Genomic DNA, 19,957 nt, shown 5'->3' with positions numbered 1-19,957 from the left:
TTCATAACTAATTGTGTTAGGCTTCGCTAATAGAGCAGAGTGACAGGATGAAAAATCGCAACGGCGTTTTCACAGCCAGCGAAGCACACCGCCTTTTTTATTTTTTTTCTTTTCCTCGCGTCTCGTTTCCTTGCAACGTACAACGCTGAGCCAGTGATCATTAAGACACTTAGTTGCTAAATATAACAGGTTGTACCATCTGTCAGGGTGACGTGATGTAATTTATTAAGTGCCCTAATTTTATCTCGGTGTACAGAAGCCATTTTTTTTAACAACACTTAGCGTGGCATGTTATGAGGGAGAAATTGTGTTTCGCGTTTAACAGCGTATTAACAGCTAACGCGTGAAAACGTGCAGTAAGTGCAATGTATTTGTTATTTGTTTGGGCCACTCCCTCTTTATTTAATCACATTTTGAAGAGTTTTATTGAAACTTTTTTTAGGTCCGGGTCGGCTGGCTGTTTTTGTTGAAATTAAACGTTTTGATGTTTTGTATGTTGACCAGAAATCAAAGATATCAGTTCGGAGAAATGTTATTGACTTTTTTTTTTTTAAATGAGCAGTACACGGGGTCTGATCACCAGTGTACTGGAGTGAAGGGTGAGATTTGAGGAATGTAAAGAACAGGAACAGGGTTTTGGCTTTAGCTCGTGATGTGATCGATGTGTGCATGACATGATGGATGATTAATTGTGTATTGTGTTGGCATCAGAGGAGGCGTGACCACTGACGGTGCTGACCTCTCTCTCTCTCTCTCTCTCATGCGCACATACAGTAAGATGGGCTAAACGGATGCCCTGTGGGTTCAGGAGTCAATTTGTGCACCTCCCTCAGCCCCTGAGCTCCACTGACTACCTGTCAGGAGTGTGTGCCGTGAAGGCGATCTGCCCCTGAGTACAGAGACTGGGATTTATTATTTATCTATCTTATTTAAATGTTTTTGAATAACTCCAGTGTGGGACGGTCTCTGCTTCTACCCCGATTCTGAAAGACGTGGCATCAAGGATGCAGCCGTCGATTTCTTGTCCTGCATTGGAAGAGTGTGATTACTTCCTCCATATGAACGTAGCGGGTATCTATCCCCTAATCACTCGGCGTCATTTGAAAGAATATTACAAAGACGTGGCATCCCTATACACTTTCCCGCTTTGTTTAATTCCTCCAGACTCCGGCATCTACTCGGAGTAACGTCTCCGATCCTTGACTCCTCAGTCAGACTCAGCCGCTGCTTTTCTCTTCTTTCTGATGAGTACAGAGCAACTTCCTCTGCATCGTCCCTCGGCATTTTCTTCGCCTCAGCACACGTTTATCCGTCTGATGGATGGCGCAGGACAACATCCAGGGATGGGAGAAATGTGTGTGGGTTTTTATTTATTTTTTTTATTTTATTTATTTATTTTGACTTTGTTTTATAAAGTGAGATTTACATATTCAAATAAAAGTGCGGATTAGCGTAGATGTGTTTTTTGGATTTTTTTTTTTTGCAGGCGAGCGTTTAGACAGGCATGTTTATGGGCTGTGACTGGTGATGGCACGGTGCTTGACAGCTGTCGCTAGCAGCTCGGTAGATCTCGTCAGTAAGTCGAGCCGCCTGCTCTGTCAGAGAAGTTTAGGAGCGACTCGAGGGTCGCTCGATCCTCAGAACCTCAGCAGGAGACGATGAACACGGGCTCGGCGGGTTCCTCAACCTTCAACGAGCGCTCCGGCACTTCATTTTCTTCTCTCCGACGTCTCGGCCCCGCAGGATCAGCTGTCCAAAACCTGCCAAAACCCCCTTCAAACCTCGCCTGTTTCTCGCTGCTGATGAGCTTCACGCCGCTTTTCTGTTTTCTTGCTTCACACTGCAGGAGGAACAGCAAGTTCTTCTACAAAAACATGAACTCGCTGAACTACATGGGGACATTTTATACGTTATACACATTTTTCAGTGTAACTTCAAGTACGCATCATCATATCGCCCATCCTGATGAACTTGTATGACCTTAAACAAAAAAAAAAATCACAATATGGTACTGGAAGACATTTCTACAATAAAGTCTGCTAGCAGAGTATTATAATGAAATATTTATTAGTATTAAAATATAATTATGAATGTTATAGTAAGTAAAATAATTTAATGAAAATATAAAGACAAATTATAAAAATTAACCGCGGTTTCCAGTGGTTTTTATTCTTTTATTTTTATCACAATCACATTTTAAAAGATTCAGTAAAATAGTGTATAAAGTAAGTTGCACCTAAGTAGTTTGTGTTTTTTAAAAAAAACGACAAAAAAAAAACCCAATTCCCATTAAAGCTACTTCCAATAAATAAATTGGGCTTGAAAAGAAGATAAAAATCTATTCAAATTCCCATTTGTAATTAAAAAAAAAAATATTTTTAAATACTAATTTTATAATTGAACAAGCGGCTTCTATAAGTAAATAATTTAGTCCTGTAAAAAAAAAATTTAGAAAACTCTTTTAAATGTGAACAATAGAATATCTGCATCTGAGTACAGTCTGTAATTATAAAAAGAAATAAATGCATTATTTGACACTGAGAGAGAAATTTAATTAAAAAAAAAAAGCTCAATAAATTAACACTGACGAGAAGGACGGACAAGTTCTGTAAAATTAACATTTGACCATTTTAAAGATTCAGTACGGCGTCTTTACATCAAAAACGGCTTTTGCTCAGAAGTTGCAATTCACGTTAAAACGTTGATTCTGCACGAAATGAGGGGTAAAAATCTGTAAAAATTTAAATCGCATTCAGTACAAAAAAAAAAGTTTAAGCTATATCCAAGCAGAGCTTGTAAATATTTTAATAGATAACATTTAAAAGGAGGGGAAAAATTATTTTAAAAAATGAAATTTCATTTTAAGAAACATTTCAGCGTCGTTTTTTTTTTTTTTTTCCTCTCTATAGATTGTAATTTTTATCCAACAAGTAAATAATTTGACATTGAAAATGAGGAAGAGTGATGTTGGAAAAGTGTTAATTTTTTTTTAAAAAAAGGACAAACTATAGAACATGTAAAAAAAAAAAAAATTTCAGATGTGTGTTGTTAATATTGGGTGTGATTTGATGTTGGTGTTTTCTAAAATCCCATCGCTCAGCATGTCGTGTGTTTTACTGTAAGGTGAACCTTCTGCATGTCTCCTGGGTGTATGATGTTGTGACAGTAATGATGGAGGGGAACGATTCGGAGAACCCACCGAATTAGCCCGAGTAAAGAACGTGTCGTAATTGCGGCTCTCAGCAGGAGGTTCTGAGGAGAAAAATAAAGAAAAGAAACCCATTCAGAGTTCACAATGCAGATGGGGAGGTTCATTAAGATGTCGTCATTAGAGGCCCATCACCTCCTAGAACCGGGACAAAGCCGTGAAGGGAGTCATTAGGGATGAAATAAAATCGCACCTGGAACAGTTTCGCTCATTCGAAGCCAGACTATCACGGCTTCTGATTTTATTTATTCTTTGTTTTTCTGCGTCTACAGCGTATTCCTGTAATCCGAGTCCATGATCAGGAGCTGATTAATCAGATATAGAAATTATACAATTTTAATTAATTTTCAGCAAAATGTAGATTTGAAAATTAGATCATTCTTCACTGAGGTGTAATCATGAGCAAAAATAATACAATTTTTTAAAAATATCTAAATATTTCAGTTTTTAAAAATTCACACTAATCCTGTCTGAACAAGACGTTCAGATTTTATTTGGGGAATTTTTATTTTTTTAAAACGTTTTTTAAAAGAATTTAACATTTGTTTTGAAAGTCCAGAGAATATGATTAGGTCATGTGACAAAAAAAAAATGCTGTACTCGAAGACATTTCTATGATCTATATCTCACAAATAAAAGTTTACAAGAAATGAAATTCTGACATTGGAAAAAGTCTGTAAAAAGTTTTACAAATAAAAAAAAAAAAAAAGGATCAAATCCGCTTCTGTTCAGTTTGTAACTGATTAAACAATCATATCAGTAATATCTCAAAAGTCTATCGTATCGTGACGTTACGTAATTTATCATGATATCGACGTATGGTTATGTCACCCAGCCCTATATTTCACATCTACTAAAGCTGCTTTCAATACGTTTATAATCGTTAAAGTGTATTATTGTAAAGCAGAAAGAGTTGATTATTTTCAAAAAAAAAAACTCACCACGTTCCGAAGCGTCCTGTTTATTGTTCTTGTACTACAGCGATTTGCCAATGATTGCATTATTAATAACGACACGTACGTTTTATCCGGTTATTGTTACGTTTAATGCCATGGAAACCACATGAAACGTTCTCACTCCCGTTATAGCAGCTATAAACAGTCGTTCCATCAAAAAACTAAAAACGCAGCTTGTCGAGTGAAAACTCCTGCTGAATACTGAAAGCGTTATTATTGTTATTAGTGTATTATTATACACGTGCACTGTGCATTCGTCTGATATTTGTTTGAGCGTTTGGTTTTGGGAATCAGGTGGCTGTGTTTGGGTCTCGATCCGTGCTTTTTGAGCTCTGCAGGTTGTGTTTAATATTCTCCGTGGCCTTTTCCCTCGCAGGCAGAAGCCAGGCGGCTTTATAAAGGCTCAGGTGGAGGATCTGCAGAATCAGCTGAAGACCAAAAACAGGATTATTCAACGTCTGGAAGAGGAAATTAAGACGCTTTTGTCCCACAGAGTCCAGGAGAAGAATAAGGTAAAGGAGCTACAGGCTGCTTTTTCATTCTCTTTTTTTCTTTCCCCCTTCTTCTCTCCCCCCCCCCTTCTTTCCTGCTGTATTAAATCGAAGCACGCTGCAGAGGCAGTGGAGGCGATATTACTTGCTGTGTTGTGCCTTGAGCTTTGCATGTGTTATGTATTACACAATGCTTGCTGCGTGTGACGAATCACTAACATCGTGTGCCCCGGAGGTTCAAAGTGGTGTTTGGAGCCCAGGCAGTGTTTTTGTTTGTTTGTTTGTTTGTTTGTTTGTTTGTTTTCTAAAACTGCTTCCTACACCACCACCTCATGAAGTGTCGCCAAATTAAACCCCACCGCTGTTTTATTGTCTGCAGCTGAAGCTTTTACAAATTGACAGTTGTGGCATTAAAACCTCACACAAACTTTTTCCTTTCTTTCTTTTTTCTTTCTCTCTCTCTCCCTCCCTCCATCACAGTGTAAACCTGTCTATGAAAAATCATGAGTTTTTTTTTTTTTTAAATACATTTTAGAGTGCTGTGTGTGTTTGCAGGGCAAGAGGGTTGCAGAAGCTTTGGAGGAGGTGTGTAAAGAGGAGGTGTGTAAACCGAGTGTACTGCAGAAGCGAACACACACTGAGGTTAGTGTTATTCGGGGAGGTTTTTTTTTTTTTTTTTTTACCTCACAGCTTCCTTTTCTAAAAACCATTACACCCACTCTGATGTGCTGTAAGTGAAGTTGAAAAACAGATACAGTACACAGAGTATCTATTCCTGTCTGTCTGTCTGTCCATTTGCCTTGATCATTCCCTTTACATTCTAGCAGCTATAAATGACCGTTCCCTCCCCCCCTCGCGCTCTCTCTGTCTCTGTTCATTTCCCTTGATTATTCTCTTTACGTTATAGCAGCTATAAACGACCGTTCCCTCACCTCTCTCTCTCTCTGTCTGTCTGTCCGTTTCCCTTGATCATTCCCTTTACGTTATAGCAACTATAAACGGCTGTTCCCTCATCCCCCCCCGTCCATTTCCCTTGATCATTCCCTTTACATTATAGCAGCTATAAATGACCATTCCCTCCCCCCTTGCGCTCTCTGTGTGTCTCTCTCTCTCTGTCTGTCTGTCCATTTCCCTTGATCATTCCCTTTACGTTATAGCAGCTATAAACGACCGTTCCTTCACCTCTCTGTCTGTCTGTCCATTTCCCTTGATCATTCCCTTTACGTTATAGCATCTATAAACGGCTGTTCCCTCACCCCCCGTCCATTTCCCTTGATCATTCCCTTTGTTATAGCAGCAATAAACGTCCGTTCCCTCACCTCTCTCTCTGTCCGTTTCCCTTGATTATTCCCTTTACGTTATAGCAACTATAAACAGCTGTTCCCTCACCCCCCCGTCCATTTCCTTTGATTATTCTCTTTACATTATAGCAGCTATAAATGGCTGTTCCCTCATATATATCTGTGTCTGTCCATTTCCCTTGATCATTCCCTTTCTTATAGCAGCTATAAACGGCCGGTCTGTCTGTCTGTCTGTCTGTCAGTGTGTCTGTCCATTTCCCTTGATCATTCCCTTTACATTATAGCAGCTATAAATGGCTGTTCCCTCATATATATCTTTGTCTCTGTCCATTTCCCTTGATCATTCCCTTTACATTATAGCAGCTATAAATGGCTGTTCCCTCATATATCTGTCTCTGTCCATTTCCCTTGATCATTCCCTTTGTTATAGAAGCTATAAACGGCCATTCCCTCACCCCTCTCTCTCTCTCTCTCTCTCTCTCGAAGACAATACTGTGCAAAAGCGCAAATCTTTGTGCTGTGAACATTCCACGATGTTAAATGTAACTCTAACTGGATAAAAGAAAGTATGTGAGATTCTTTAATAGAATATTGTTACACAGTAATAAGTTTCTGTGGTGTGATACTGTAGGAATAAAATGCTCCAGGATGTTCCCTTATTATTGGAAAATAATCAGTGTGAATGGATTGTCGGTGACGGTAATGGCGCTTCATCACACCACACCACCCTGATTCACAGATTCTCAAACGTTTGAGTCTGCTTAAAAAAAAAAAAAAAAAAATTTATATACAATTAAAAAAAAACATTGAGCATGATTTTAGTGATGTTACTGGATCTGTAGAGCTCTTTATTTTTTCACTTTTATGAACAAGTTTTTAAAGTTAAAATTGTGATTAGATTAGAAGTTGTGTTATTAAGGGTGTTTTTTTTTTTTTTTCCCCCCTCCCCTCAATGAATTTCCTCCTCCAGGTAAAGCAATGAGTCAAATGAATCAAAGAGCTCAATAATAACAACATGAACAAAATGACCCCATTCCGGACCCCTGCCCTCGCTGTGTGACCTCACCGGGCCCTTGGGTAGCTCCACACCTCCTTATTTCAGTCCTCCGATCTCACTGTATCGTCATATGAGATGAGGAAGAGCTCTGGGTGACATCTGGTTTATAAATCAGTGTAGATCAAAGACCAACAGGAAGTGTGTTGAAAGGATAAGGAGTGTTGTGGGATCCAGCAGAGTTTCGGAGCAGGAACAGTGCTGTTGGAGTACTGCAACTGGGAATACTGGGAATATTTTTATTTATAACCAGTATATTTCCCCCCCCGGGGGTGTGTGTGTGTGTGTGTACTGGTTTATTTACCTCTGTCCGTCTGTACCTCTGTCTGTCTGAAACACCCTGTTTCTCAGCAACCACAAATCTTAGCCACTTGGTACTGAGCTTCAGCTTGGGGTTCTATACCGTGTGTACCATTTTCAGGTCTGTTGCACATCGACTTCCTGTTTACCGACTGAATGCATTTATGAAACATATAGGGTGGATTTTGACGCTATTTCAAAACGACAGTTTCCCAGGATGCTGTTTGAAATCCCTGGGGAGAGACACGGCTCTTTACTTACTTGTTTCAGGGTTAATTATTTGTTGACATCAACATTCATAATAAGTGTCCTATTCCTTCAATCGCTTGCGTTCTGATATAAGCGAGAGCGGCGGGGGGATACGGAAGCGAGCAGGAGCTCACAGTTCATCTTGTTCCTTCTGAAGACAAACAGCATTAAAGTGCATATCACGGGTAAATTCATGAGCAAGATCAGTATAATTCTCCTATTTTATATTAAACTTTGGTCAAATATCTGGAACATTTCTGCATTCTCTGCAGTTTTTTTTACCTTGCGCAATACCAGAAAAATTCAGTTGAAATCAAGCCATTGGTCCGCCTCTGAAAAAACTTGGCATTTGGATTTCCCGGGCAACATTGATTTTCGTGGCGTCACGTGCGGGACGCCTCCTTCTGAATCCTACGTCAGCGCTGGTTTGTTTATGAGAAAATGCCCTGGTGGTTTTCTGCAAATTTCTTCAACGTTATCACGTAATTATTAAAATGGTTAACAGATGTATCGTAGGAGGGTGCAGCAACACCAATCATGATGGGATTAGTACTCATCGTTTCCCAAAAGGCCGGACAATGAGAGAGAAATGGGAGCGCTTGGTCTACACAGGCTGTGCACTGAAACCGTGCGAAGCTCTCGCAGCCTGCTGGCGCTTCCGCAGGTGACGTCACGAATCTGGCTCCAGACTCCCTTGGGATTTTTCCAGACGCGTTTTATTATTTTATTTTTTTCTGCTGTAGACAGATGGCCTGGGTGGCACGGTGGTGTAGTGGTTAGCGCTGTCGCCTCACAGCAAGAAGGTCTGGGTTCGAGCCCCGTGGCCGGCGAGGGCCTTTCTGTGTGGAGTTTGCATGTTCTCCCCGTGTCCGCGTGGGTTTCCTCCGGGTGCTCCGGTTTCCCCCACAGTCCAAAGACATGCAGGTTAGGTTAACTGGTGACTCTAAATTGACCGTAGGTGTGAATGTGAGTGTGAATGGTTGTCTGTGTCTATGTGTCGGCCCTGTGATGACCTGGCGACTTGTCCAGGGTGTACCCCGCCTTTCGCCCGTAGTCAGCTGGGATAGGCTCCAGCTTGCCTGCGACCCTGTAGAACAGGATAAAGCGGCTACAGATAATGAGATGAGATGAGACAGATGGCCTTGTGCAAAATTACCCTTCTGGATGAGTGTGTAAAGGGACATACTTTCATAAAAAGAAATTGGTCCAGAATATGCACTTTAAAACCTGGCAGAAAACTGTGTCTTTATGAGCAACACCATCTTCAGCAGCATCCAGGATTCATTTTGTACATTTAATTTGAACAACTTCTTGTATTTGTGCGTGTGTGTGTATTGATTTTTTTTTTTAAAGTTCATGCTTTCCTACACTACCCAGAATGCTGTGCTGATAGTCGTGCAGTGGGATTTAGCCCTCACTTCATCTCTAGCTTAAAGCGAGCAATGCGGCGGCGCTTTAGTGTATTTAGTCTGTCCAGCTTTTGAATCCCCTTCTCATGTGTGTACACTCTGCTGAAACTGATCTTCAGATTTCACACTAATACTGTCGTACACCGCTAACGAGTCGAGTGTCTGTCTGTCGTGACTCCGTTCTAAAGCGTTCTGGGACTCTGGAATGTTTGCAGTTACTGTACTCCTCCACTAATATGATGTTGAAATTTGAACGTTGTGAATGAAGAGGAAAATTTATTTTTTATTTTTTTTCAGAGCGAAGCGTAATCCCTGTGCTCACAATAGCACTGTCCTCCCTCCTCTGGCTCGTGACATCAGTGCGACACGTAACTGCAAACTTTACATGTTTAGGGTTTTTATTTTATTTTTTTTACTGTGCCACTTTCCTTTTAAAGCCCTTTTAAAGTGACCGTTTGTGTCCGGTCCACCCAGAGCACGTGTGCTGCAGTTTTACTGTAAATTACATTTGTACTTGCTTGAGAAACAGGATCTGAAATTTTTCTCCCGCTTGACAAATTCCTACTGATGTCTCATTTTACATTTAAATGTAGTCATTTAGCCGAAGCGTATTCCAGCAGCATGGAGCCAGGACGCTGGAGTAATGAGATATCGCACTCTGAGCGTGCTTGGAGCTCGGAGAAGGACGCGACAGTCGCACTGAAGCTGAAGTCGTTTATCCCGAAGGACCGCTCGTTACTACGCTGTATATCTCACGCTTGTAATAAGTGACAAAGCAGGATTGAACCTTGCACTTGTAGCCTTTGGGTCTTTGCAACATATTCATCAGCAGGATGTGTGTAAGGCTTGTATCAGAACTTGAGATGACGGGTTAGGTAGATTGTCCAGCATAGAAATGATGACGTGTTAAAACGAGTGCGTTAACGCAATCCTCTTGTTTGGATTAGGGCTGGGATGATATGACCAAAATATTGTACAGTGATCTATTGAAAGACATTTCTGCCATGGTTTGCTCAGAAACTGCCAGCAAAATAGTACAAATTTCTTTAAAACGAGTTCGTTTTTGAGATTTAAAATAAAACAAGATCATGATGCCTGTGATATGATACATTATCGTTTTTTTTTTTTTTTTTATCATCCTATTGCCCAGTGGTAGTTTGAATGATGGTTGATCCACACCATACCCTGATCCACACTCTACCCCATGGCTCTCACGCTCACAGCATCTGTTTTATTCTTTCCACCCGAACAGTGTAATGTTCGTTAAAGCCATCCAGAGGTGTTATCGTCGCTTCAACGCGAAGCCATGTCTCCAAGCAGCTTTTCCTGATGAATCCGTGCACAGCTCAGTGGCGGGCTGCGTAAGCATCACCTGCGGAGTACAAAAGCAACATTTCAGGCCTCTCTCCACTGATTCTGTTTCAGCACTGTACCTTTGACACAGAGCCTTTAACCAAGGCTGGACTTATCTCTGCTTTTTAAAGACCAGTAGATAAACTTTTTAATGTTGCCTTTGGCTGGTAACGAGGGCAGAAGGAATATAACGGAGGTGAATAAGGGCACTGCATCCTTTCTGCAACTTCCTCTGACTTCATCAGCAGCTCCATTCGTGGCCTCTTTTTCAGAAGATGCACAAAGACACAAGTGCTCATAACGTGCACTAGCGGTGGAGCAGGGTGTGAACCTGACATTTTGGACGGCAAGGTCGCGCATAGAACTTAGACGAACCCGTTCTAATTATCAAGTGTGTGGGAGTAGATCTTTCGAGAACGGTTATATCTTGTTCAGCATTTGGTTGTAGCAATAGACAGGGCCAAAAGGATGGCCTGTCATTTTATAGATTCCCCGCAGACGAGGAGAGACGCGCAAAATGGGTGTCCGCTGTGCGAAGAGAAAACTGGTACCCCAGTTCTACCAGCCGAATTTGTAGTGAACACTTCATATCAGGTAGGTGTAATCTTCTAATTCAATACTCCTAGTACATCTGTTAAGTTGATTTTCGGATTGAATGATAACTGCATACTTAGAAACTAGACAGTCTGTAATGTTTAAAATGGCTATGCCTAGCCCTACTACCCTGGCCTAGTCTATGACAGTGTTTTATCTTTTTGGCTCATATATGCCTTTGAAAGGCCAATCCATAGTAGGGATGGCGAAAACTAAAAAAAAAAATCTTGACCGACCACCGAGCCTCATTAGCCGGTTAAAGTCGGTTAACCTATGAGTTTAAACAGGGATGCAAACGGCGGATGTGCGTTTTTCACGGCTGAATCGCGCAGATCCGATTTTTTTTTTTTTTTAGGGGGGCCTTGGAGCGTCTGAATAATTTCATCAGAGTAAATTCTGTATTAAAATTACTAAATAAGCAACATAAGACAAAACGTCCTGCATAGTCTCTTTATGATAAACGTCTTAATGCCACTTACCCGTGAGGTTATCAAGTAGACATTCTTCTTCAGAACCTTCCAGAGGTATAGTTGGGATACCCATCCCGCAACAAAATATTTATAAGCTTCCAGGCTTTGAGGGCTTTGCCAGTGTAACACGATTCACGATTAACGAAAAAATTGTAAATGTCATGGTAGGCCAGATCGGGCAAATCGCCGGCACCGCAGCTCCGAATTTCCCTGAACAAGGATTGCGGCAAGTTGTACGGATCTGCAATCCCCAACCTGGAACACTTTTCCATGTAACGCTGCCTCACGTCACCTTCAAGATGCTGAACAAACTTAGACAAGTAATCACGCGATGTAGATGGGGTATTTTCCGAATTTTCTTGGGGATTACTCCCTGGATCCATTACACTCGCGCAAGGTAAACAATCCTGAAGCCGTCCAATATGGTGGAGTAGGCGGAGTACACACGTGCGGGTCACGTGACTGCACATCCTCTATAAGGGAAGTGGGGGGGGGACCCTGTTGTTAGATGACTGTTGAAAATATGGCGTCATGATGATCGATTGGTTAGAAATTTCAAGAGATCATCTCAGCAATGCAAATGTCTGTGGCTTAAAAGTTTCATAATGCACGTTACAGCCCTCCAAACCTTAATAACCTGCTGTTTGGCTTCGGAACAGAGCAACAAAACATCTTTCTCTGACGCATCTGCGCTTCGCTTGTCCCTGTTGATGAACAGATAAAGCCATGGTTTTCTGTTTTGCGAGCAAAAACTACGTAGGTTGGAATTTAAAAAAAAGTAAGCGCCCATCTTCCAGTGAGCTGCTGCTTTATGCAGGAATTCAGTGAGTAGCTTCACTGCTGTTCACAAGTTACGTTATTTTTTTCTTGCAGTGTAATGATGTAACATGACCACAACTTGCATTTATTTATATATATATATATATAGTCGTGGCCAAAAGTTTTGAGACTGACACAAATTTTGGTTTTCACAAAGTTTGCTGCTTCAGTGTTTTTTGATCTTTTTGTCAGATGTTTCTATGGTATACTGAAGTACAATTATAAGCGTTTCAAAGGCTTTTATTGACAAATACATCATGTTTATGCAAAGAGTCCATATTTACAGTGTTGACCCTTCTTTTTTAAGACTTCTGCAATTGGCCCTGGCATACTGGATATCAGCTTCTGGGCCAAATCCTGACTGATGGCAACCCATTCTTGCATAATCAGTGCTTGGAGTTTGTCACAATTTTTGGATTGTTGTTGGGGTGCTTTTTGAGGATTGACCACAGGTTCTCGATGGGATTCAGATCTGGGGAGTTTCCTGGCCGTGGACCCGAAATTTCACCGTTTTGTTCCCCGAGCCACTTGATCACTTTTGTCTTGTGACATGGTGCTCCATCATGCTGGGAAAAAAAAGCATTGTTCATCACCAAACTGCTCCTGGATCGTTGGGAGAAGTTGCTCTTGGAGGATCTTTTGATATCATTCTTTATTTATGATCAGTGTTCTTGGGCAAAATTGTGGCCTTGGATGAGAAGCGACCCCACACATTAATAGTCTCAGGATGCCTTACTGTTGGCATGGTAGCGCTCACCTTTTCTTCTCCGGGCAATCATTTTTCCAGATCTCCCAAACAGTCTGAAGGGGGCTTCATCAGAGAAAACAACTTTACCCCAGTCCTCTGCAGTCCAATCCCTGTACTTCCTGTAGAATGTCACTTTGTCCTTGATGCTTTTCTTGGAGAGAAGTGGCTTCTTTGCTGCCCTTCTTGACGCCAGGCCATCCTCCAAAAGTCTTCGCCTCACTGTGCATGCAGATGTGCTCACACTTGCCTGCTGTCATTCCTGAGCAAGCTCTGCACTGGTGGGGACCCGATCCCGTAGCTGAATCCTCTTCAGGAGACGGTCCTAGCACGTGCTGGACTTTCTTGGGTGCCCTGAAGCCTTCTCGCAGCAATTGAACCTCTCTCCTTGAAGTTCTTGAGCACCGTGTCACAAGGCAAAAGTGATAACTAAATGGCTCAGGGAACAAAACGAACAGGGTGAAATTTCGGGTCCACGGCCAGGAAACTCCCCAGATCTGAATCCCATCGAGAACCTGTGGTCAATCCTCAAAACGCGGGTGGACAGACAAAAACCCAAAAATTGTGATAAACTCCGAGCACTGGAGATTATGCAAGGATGGGTTTCCATCAGTCAGGGTTTGTCCCAGAAGCTGATATCCAGCATGCCAGGGTGAATTGCAGGTGTTGTGAAAAAGAAGGATCAACACTGTAAATATTGACTCTTTGCAAAAACTTGATGTATTTGTCAATAAAAGCCTTTGAAACTTGAAACCTCTGACAAAAAGATCTAAAAACGCTGAAGCAGCAAACTTTGTGAAAACCAAAATTTGTGTCCGTCCCAAAACTTTTGGCCATGGCTGTACATCTGGCCATGCCTCCTTCTCCTCCCTTCAGAGTGATGGCAGATTTTACTGTCGATCAGTGTAACAAAATAGTCGAGGCAAAGGGGAAAATAGCACTGAGAACTTGCATAACTGGAGAGAATGGCAAGACTTCGCGTTTTACACTTGCTTTTTAGAGTAAATGAACCAGGAAATAGATGGGAGATGAGCAGTGACTGGTTTTCAACAGGTTGTGATTTCTGTCCCGGGCTGTTTTGACATCTTTCTTTGACACCTTTTATTAGTTTTCATTTTTATTTATTTATTTATTGTGGTGCAAGTCTTCACATGGCATTTAATAACAGTTTTGTAGCATGAGCTTTTATTTACAGTGGCGCTTGAAAGTTTGTGAACCCTTTAGAATTTTCTATATTTCTGCATAAATATGACCTAAAACAACATCAGATTTTCACACAAGTCCTAAAAGTAGATAAAGAGAACCCAGTTCAACAAATGAGACAAGAATATTATACTTGGTCATTTATTTACTGAGGAAAATGATCCAATATTACATATCTGTGAGTGGCAAAAGTATGTGAACCTCTAGGATTAGCAGGTAATTTGAAGGTGAAATTAGAGTCAGGTGTTGTCAGTCAATGGGATGACAATCAGGTGTGAGTGGGCCCCCTGTTTTATTTAAAGAACAGGGATCTATCAAAGTCTGATCTTCACAGCACATGTTTGTGGAAGTGTGTCATGGCACGAACAAAGGAGATTTCTGAGGACCTCAGAAAAAGCGTTGTTGATGCTCATCAGGCTGAAAAAGGTTACAAAACCATCTCTAAAGAGTTTGGACTCCACTAATCCACAGTCAGACAGATTGTGTACAAATGGAGGAAATTCAAGACCATTGTTCCCCTCCCCAGGAGTGGTCGACCAACAAAGATCACTCCAAGAGCAAGGCGTGTAATAGTCAGCAAGGTCACAAAGGACCCCAGGGTAACTTCTAAGCAACTGAAGGCCTCTCTCACATTGGCTAATGTTAATGTTCATGAGTCCACCATCAGGAGAACACTGAACAACAATGGTGTGCATGGCAGGGTTGCAAGGAGAAAGCCACTGCTCTCCAAAAAGAACATTGCTGCTCATCTGCAGTTTGCTAAAGATCATGTGGACAAGCCAGAAGGTTACTGGAAAGTGTTTTGTTGACGGATGAGACCAAAATAGAACTTTTTGGTTTAAATGAGAAGCGTTATGTTTGGAGAAAGGAAAACACTGCATTCTAGCACAAGAACCTTATCCCATCTGTGAAACATGGTGGTGGTAGTATCATGGTTTGGGCCTGTTTTGCTGCATCTGGGCCAGGACGGCTTGCCATCATTGATGGAACAATGAATGCTGAATTATACCAGCGAATTCTAAAGGAAAATGTCAGGACATCTGTCCATGAACTGAATCTCAAGAGAAGGTGGGTCATGCAGCAAGACAACGACCCTAAGCACACAAGTCGTTCTACCAAAGAATGGTTAAAGAAGAATAAAGTTGATGTTTTGGAATGGCCAAGTCAAAGTCCTGACCTTAATCCAATGGAAATGTTGTGGAAGGACCTGAAGCGAGCAGTTCATGTGAGGAAACCCACCAACATCCCAGAGTTGAAGCTGTTCTGTACGGAGGAACGGGCTAAAATTCCTCCAAGCCGGTGTGCAGGACTGATCAACAGTTACCGCAAACGTTTAGTTGCAGTTATTGCTGCACAAGGGGGTCACACCAGATACTGAAAGCAAAGGTTCACATACTTTTGCCACTCACAGATATGTAATATTGGATCATTTTCCTCAATAAATAAATGAGCAAGTATAATATTTTTGTCTCATTTGTTTAACTGGGTTCTCTTTATCTACTTTTAGGACTTGTGTGAAAATCTGATGTTTTAGGTCATATTTATGTTGAAATATAGAAAATTTTAAAGGGTTCACAAACTTTCAAGCACCACTGTGTGTGGCCAAAAAAAAAAAAGGTCAGAACCTTGTATTTGGGAATGCCCCCATGTCTTTGTATCCCAAATGCCCTTCCGTCTCTAACTTTAGCTGACCAGTAAACTAGCTGTCATGATTAGATCTCACCATCCTTCACTCTCGATTTTCTCAGTTATCTTTTTAAGAGCAGCCGAATGTGACGTATAATGTTGCCATGACGACAACTAGTTTTGCTTTGCCTGAAAATTGGGCTAAAGATTTCCAGGTTCAGAAACTTCCTGTAATTTTGCATGAGGTGTGTGTTTGTGTGTGTGTGGGGGGGCTCATAGCCCGCCTCCAAATAGTTTGATACAGCAGTTCATTTTTTTTAATAAATTTTTTTTTTTTTGGCTCTGTGAGAAGTCGTGTCTGGCGGGTGAAATGAAAATGTTCTTTTCCTCCTGCTTAATTTTTCATAATACTTCACTCGTGGCGTCTCTGCCTGCAGTTCAGGCTCGCCGGTATTTCCTAAGACTTTGTGCCTGGACTCTTAACCGAATGTTGCAGCAGATTTGCTTCATCTGTTAATACGAAGAACACGGTCAACACTTTGAATGGATGAGTTTTATTCCCCATGTGCACCTGAATGCCAATAAAACTTTAAAAATGCATTAAAAACAAATTTGAGTGCCACGAGGTTCAAACCAATTGCGTGCGTCCGCGCGGCGCCGATCCCTCGAGGTGGGTTTTATGACGCTCTGGTTTTCGGCGCTGGAAAGGTGATCTTTCCCAACGTGTTATGAAAAATTAAAGCCGAGCCAAAACAAACAAGTCGGCCAGCCCGTACCGAGATCACGTCGTCGGGCGATTTGTCCAAATTAATCAGGAAGGTATTGATCGGGAAGCGGGAGTGCTGCCACATGTCTGTATATTAATACGAAAAAGCCCGTGCCATGCCCCGTGTTTCATTTCTTTACATCTTTATAACTGATTAATGTTCCTTTGTGAAGATGTTAATAATTCATAAGTCCAGTAGCCTTTGGCTAATGAGAAAATGCTTAATTTTTGAGAACGTGGCTTTTTTTTTTTAAACGAGAATCCCGTGAACATTTCCACTCTGTCGGCCTGCTGGCATGAGACTCGAGCTGGCACCCGGGTAATTATGCTAAAATGGAATAATATTAATGAAAGATTGAGGAGATGTTGAGAGAAAGCACCTGATTGTTAGCATCTGTTGCACTGAACTGATGAATGCATGTTAAATTTAACACACACACACACACACACACACACACACACACACACACACACGTGCTGCCAATCTGGCTCACTGAGCCTTATTGAAAAGGTTCCAGGAAGAAAACAGAGCAAATTGAATAAACAGCACTTATCCTTAACAAGGAGTGTAATTAAATATGCAAATAACCATGATAATCTCGTTAACCTTGGCAACGCGTCGTGGACTCGGATGTGCTCGTGCGTCAGGATCAAAGCTTGGAGTTTTGCCAACATGTCACATGTCTGTTCCTGCATTTAAATGAACTCATAATGCCGCTAATGACTCCCTTTTGTGTACCTCGTAATCATAATGAGGCGCGAATATCATTACACTCCAACGTCATCAGCTGGCCCACATCTTATTTATTTATTGACAGTAATTCCTGGCTGTCGTGACATCCTCCGAGAGGTGCCACTCACCCGCTAATTAATCCATTGTGTGGCCTTTTGGGACTCTCTCAAGCTCATCACGGTTCCAGCTTTCCTGTGGCACTGCCACCTTGCACTCTTCACTTCACTACGTCGCTCTTTTCCCCGGCAGGATCTCGAGAGCGGATCGAGACGCAGATGCCCTCTTTAGAAGAGACGCTCTTGTTTTTTTCGCTAAGAGCTCTCTAATCTGCGCAACAACGAGAGCTAATTTGTATTTGCATCTAAATAGACGCCGTAATTTTCATCAAGCTGAAAGATGATTGAGGCACCAGGGGCTGCGATTCAAGTAATATATTTATCTTATTAGCAAGTGCTTGTTAGAGACCGTCTGTCTGTTTGTAAAACTTTTTTTTTTTCCCCTTTTAACACTGAAAAGAAGAGAATCTTTAATCTTGAGGAAATTAAACATTTTACAAAAATGATTGGGGGAGGGGATCAGCAATCCAGTCAGTCTGTAATATAATTTCTTCATGATAAAATCCAAACTTGAGTGCTATTATTATTTATTTATAGTTTACAACACACAAAAAAGTTCTTGGAAAGTTTGCAACATCGGTGAAATATTGATATCGATTTATGGTGTTAAACTGCCTTTTCTGAAAAAACCAAACAAACGCAATTGCTAGTCATGGAGCGGTGGCTATAATTATCGACACCTTTTCAGATTTACCAATAAAAAAAAAAAAACAATTTTACAAAGGTGAGTTTCAGTTCCAACAGTTATTATTGGTTACTTAATCAACCGGAAGACCCGCCCTCACCCTTTGATCTTGTCGTCTGATGACACGGCTCGTTACCGGAGATGGAATTTTATCATCACGATCAGTAATTTTTCGGAAAACCCGGACGTTCTCATCGCAGGTAAGCATGGTGGAAATAATCATGGACATGTTTTTACTGATCAAATTCACCGATATTTCCTGATCTTCTCGTCGAAACCTACTTCGTTTCTTACTCTTTCATTTGACAATCGCTGTTTTATATCTAAACGCGCGTTTGAGAAGTCACGTGAGGTGTCGATAATAGTGATCACTTTCACCGGTGTCCACCATTATCGACACCCTGTGGAATTAAGGGACGTTTACAACTGTTATGGGTCGATCTTTGTGAAACGTTGTTCAAGTAGATGAAGTACTTCAAAAAAAAAATAGTGCTGTGATTTTAATAATAGTTTTTTTTCTGATCCATAACAGAATGGAATGTTTATAGAGTATTTGGAATCCGATTGCAATAAATAGAATTAGACCAGAATTAAATTCCGAGCATATAAAACATTACACGCTATATATTTTATTTATATATATATATATATATTTTTTTTTTTGCAGTGTGTTGTAAATATCTCCCACATATTACAATATCAGGAGGCATTTTATATTTTGGTTTGAGGAACGAGATGTGACCTTTGACCTGGATGTTCATGCGGTTACAATCTCAATTTCCTGTTGACGTTTATTGGTAAACTACACAACTAGAAATTAATACAAACAACAATTAATGATTAACAAAATGTGAGCTATGAAAATACTGAGAAAGTGGAACAGAAAGATTTTCTGACGCAGGTTAAACATTATCAGTTCATTTGTTTACAAACATTAGAATTACTTCCTCATTTACGTAAACGCCGACATCCATATATTTATATAAGAGATATTTTGTATTAAATATAAGTCTATGGAAAACATTTTAAATAAAATCTCATCTCGTTATCTCTAGCCGCTTTATCCTTCAACCACATACTGATTTTTATTTATTTATTTTAAATAAATAATCTGGATGTCGATAACTGTGGACAAGTGTCGGTAATTGTGGAACGGTGTCACATGATCTGATACGCTAGTAATCGGGAATTGACTCCCCCCCCCCCCCCCCCCCCCCCCGTGGAAGTTTGAGTAATTATTCATGCACAATTTACATACTGAAAGGCTTTTCTACTTTTGCAACGGCCAAAAGATCATTAAGGTGTCGATAATTGTCGCCGCCGCTCTAGTTCTGTTAATTACATTTCCATGAAACAACACACTTCTTACTCTTATTTCCATTCAGACATTTCAAACGCAAGTTACAAACCCTAAATATGATTTTACTAGAATTAATTACCTGTCTCTTTTTTTTAAATAGTTTTTCTACCAATTGCTACCTTTTTTTTTTTTTTTTTTTTTTGTGCGCAATTTAACTTGGATTCTGATTGGTCAGAAATGTGTGTGTGTGTGGGGGGGGGGGTGATAAATATTGTTTCACAATTCTTGATTACATCTACGATGCATGAATAAATTTAAAAAACAACCACAAGGTTCTATGGGACTTTTATTGTCTACAATTTTTTAATATTTAAAAATAACGAACAGTATTTAACACTAACAAAAGAATTACAAAAAAAACCCTTTTGTATTTCATTAAAAAAAATTGAGTTTAAGATCAAATCATTTCCTTCTGATTACTTTGTACTTGAAGTAAATAAAAATTATGATAAAATTTAAATCATGGTATCCGTGATATCTTAAAGTATATCATGACGTAATTTATCACAATGTTGAGAT

General features: G+C 40.5%; 1 protein-coding gene across 5 annotated transcripts in view; it reads left to right on the top strand.

Annotated features, from left to right (window-relative positions):
• Positions 1–19,957, top strand: part of LOC132867049 (early endosome antigen 1-like) — a 270,591-nt gene that overhangs the window by 33,050 nt on the left and 217,584 nt on the right. For all 5 annotated transcript variants that reach the window (XM_060899754.1, XM_060899756.1, XM_060899753.1 and 2 more), the window contains 2 exons: positions 4,541–4,676; positions 5,211–5,297. In XM_060899754.1, the coding sequence (XP_060755737.1) occupies positions 4,541–4,676; positions 5,211–5,297 (223 nt within the window). The remainder of the gene's footprint in view (positions 1–4,540; positions 4,677–5,210; positions 5,298–19,957) is intronic.

This window comes from Neoarius graeffei, chromosome 19 (genome assembly GCF_027579695.1).
Source record: "Neoarius graeffei isolate fNeoGra1 chromosome 19, fNeoGra1.pri, whole genome shotgun sequence".
Taxonomy (NCBI): Eukaryota; Metazoa; Chordata; class Actinopteri; order Siluriformes; family Ariidae; genus Neoarius; species Neoarius graeffei.
The sequence above is the reverse complement of the archived record's forward strand: the minus strand, read 5'-3'. Positions and strand labels throughout refer to the sequence as shown.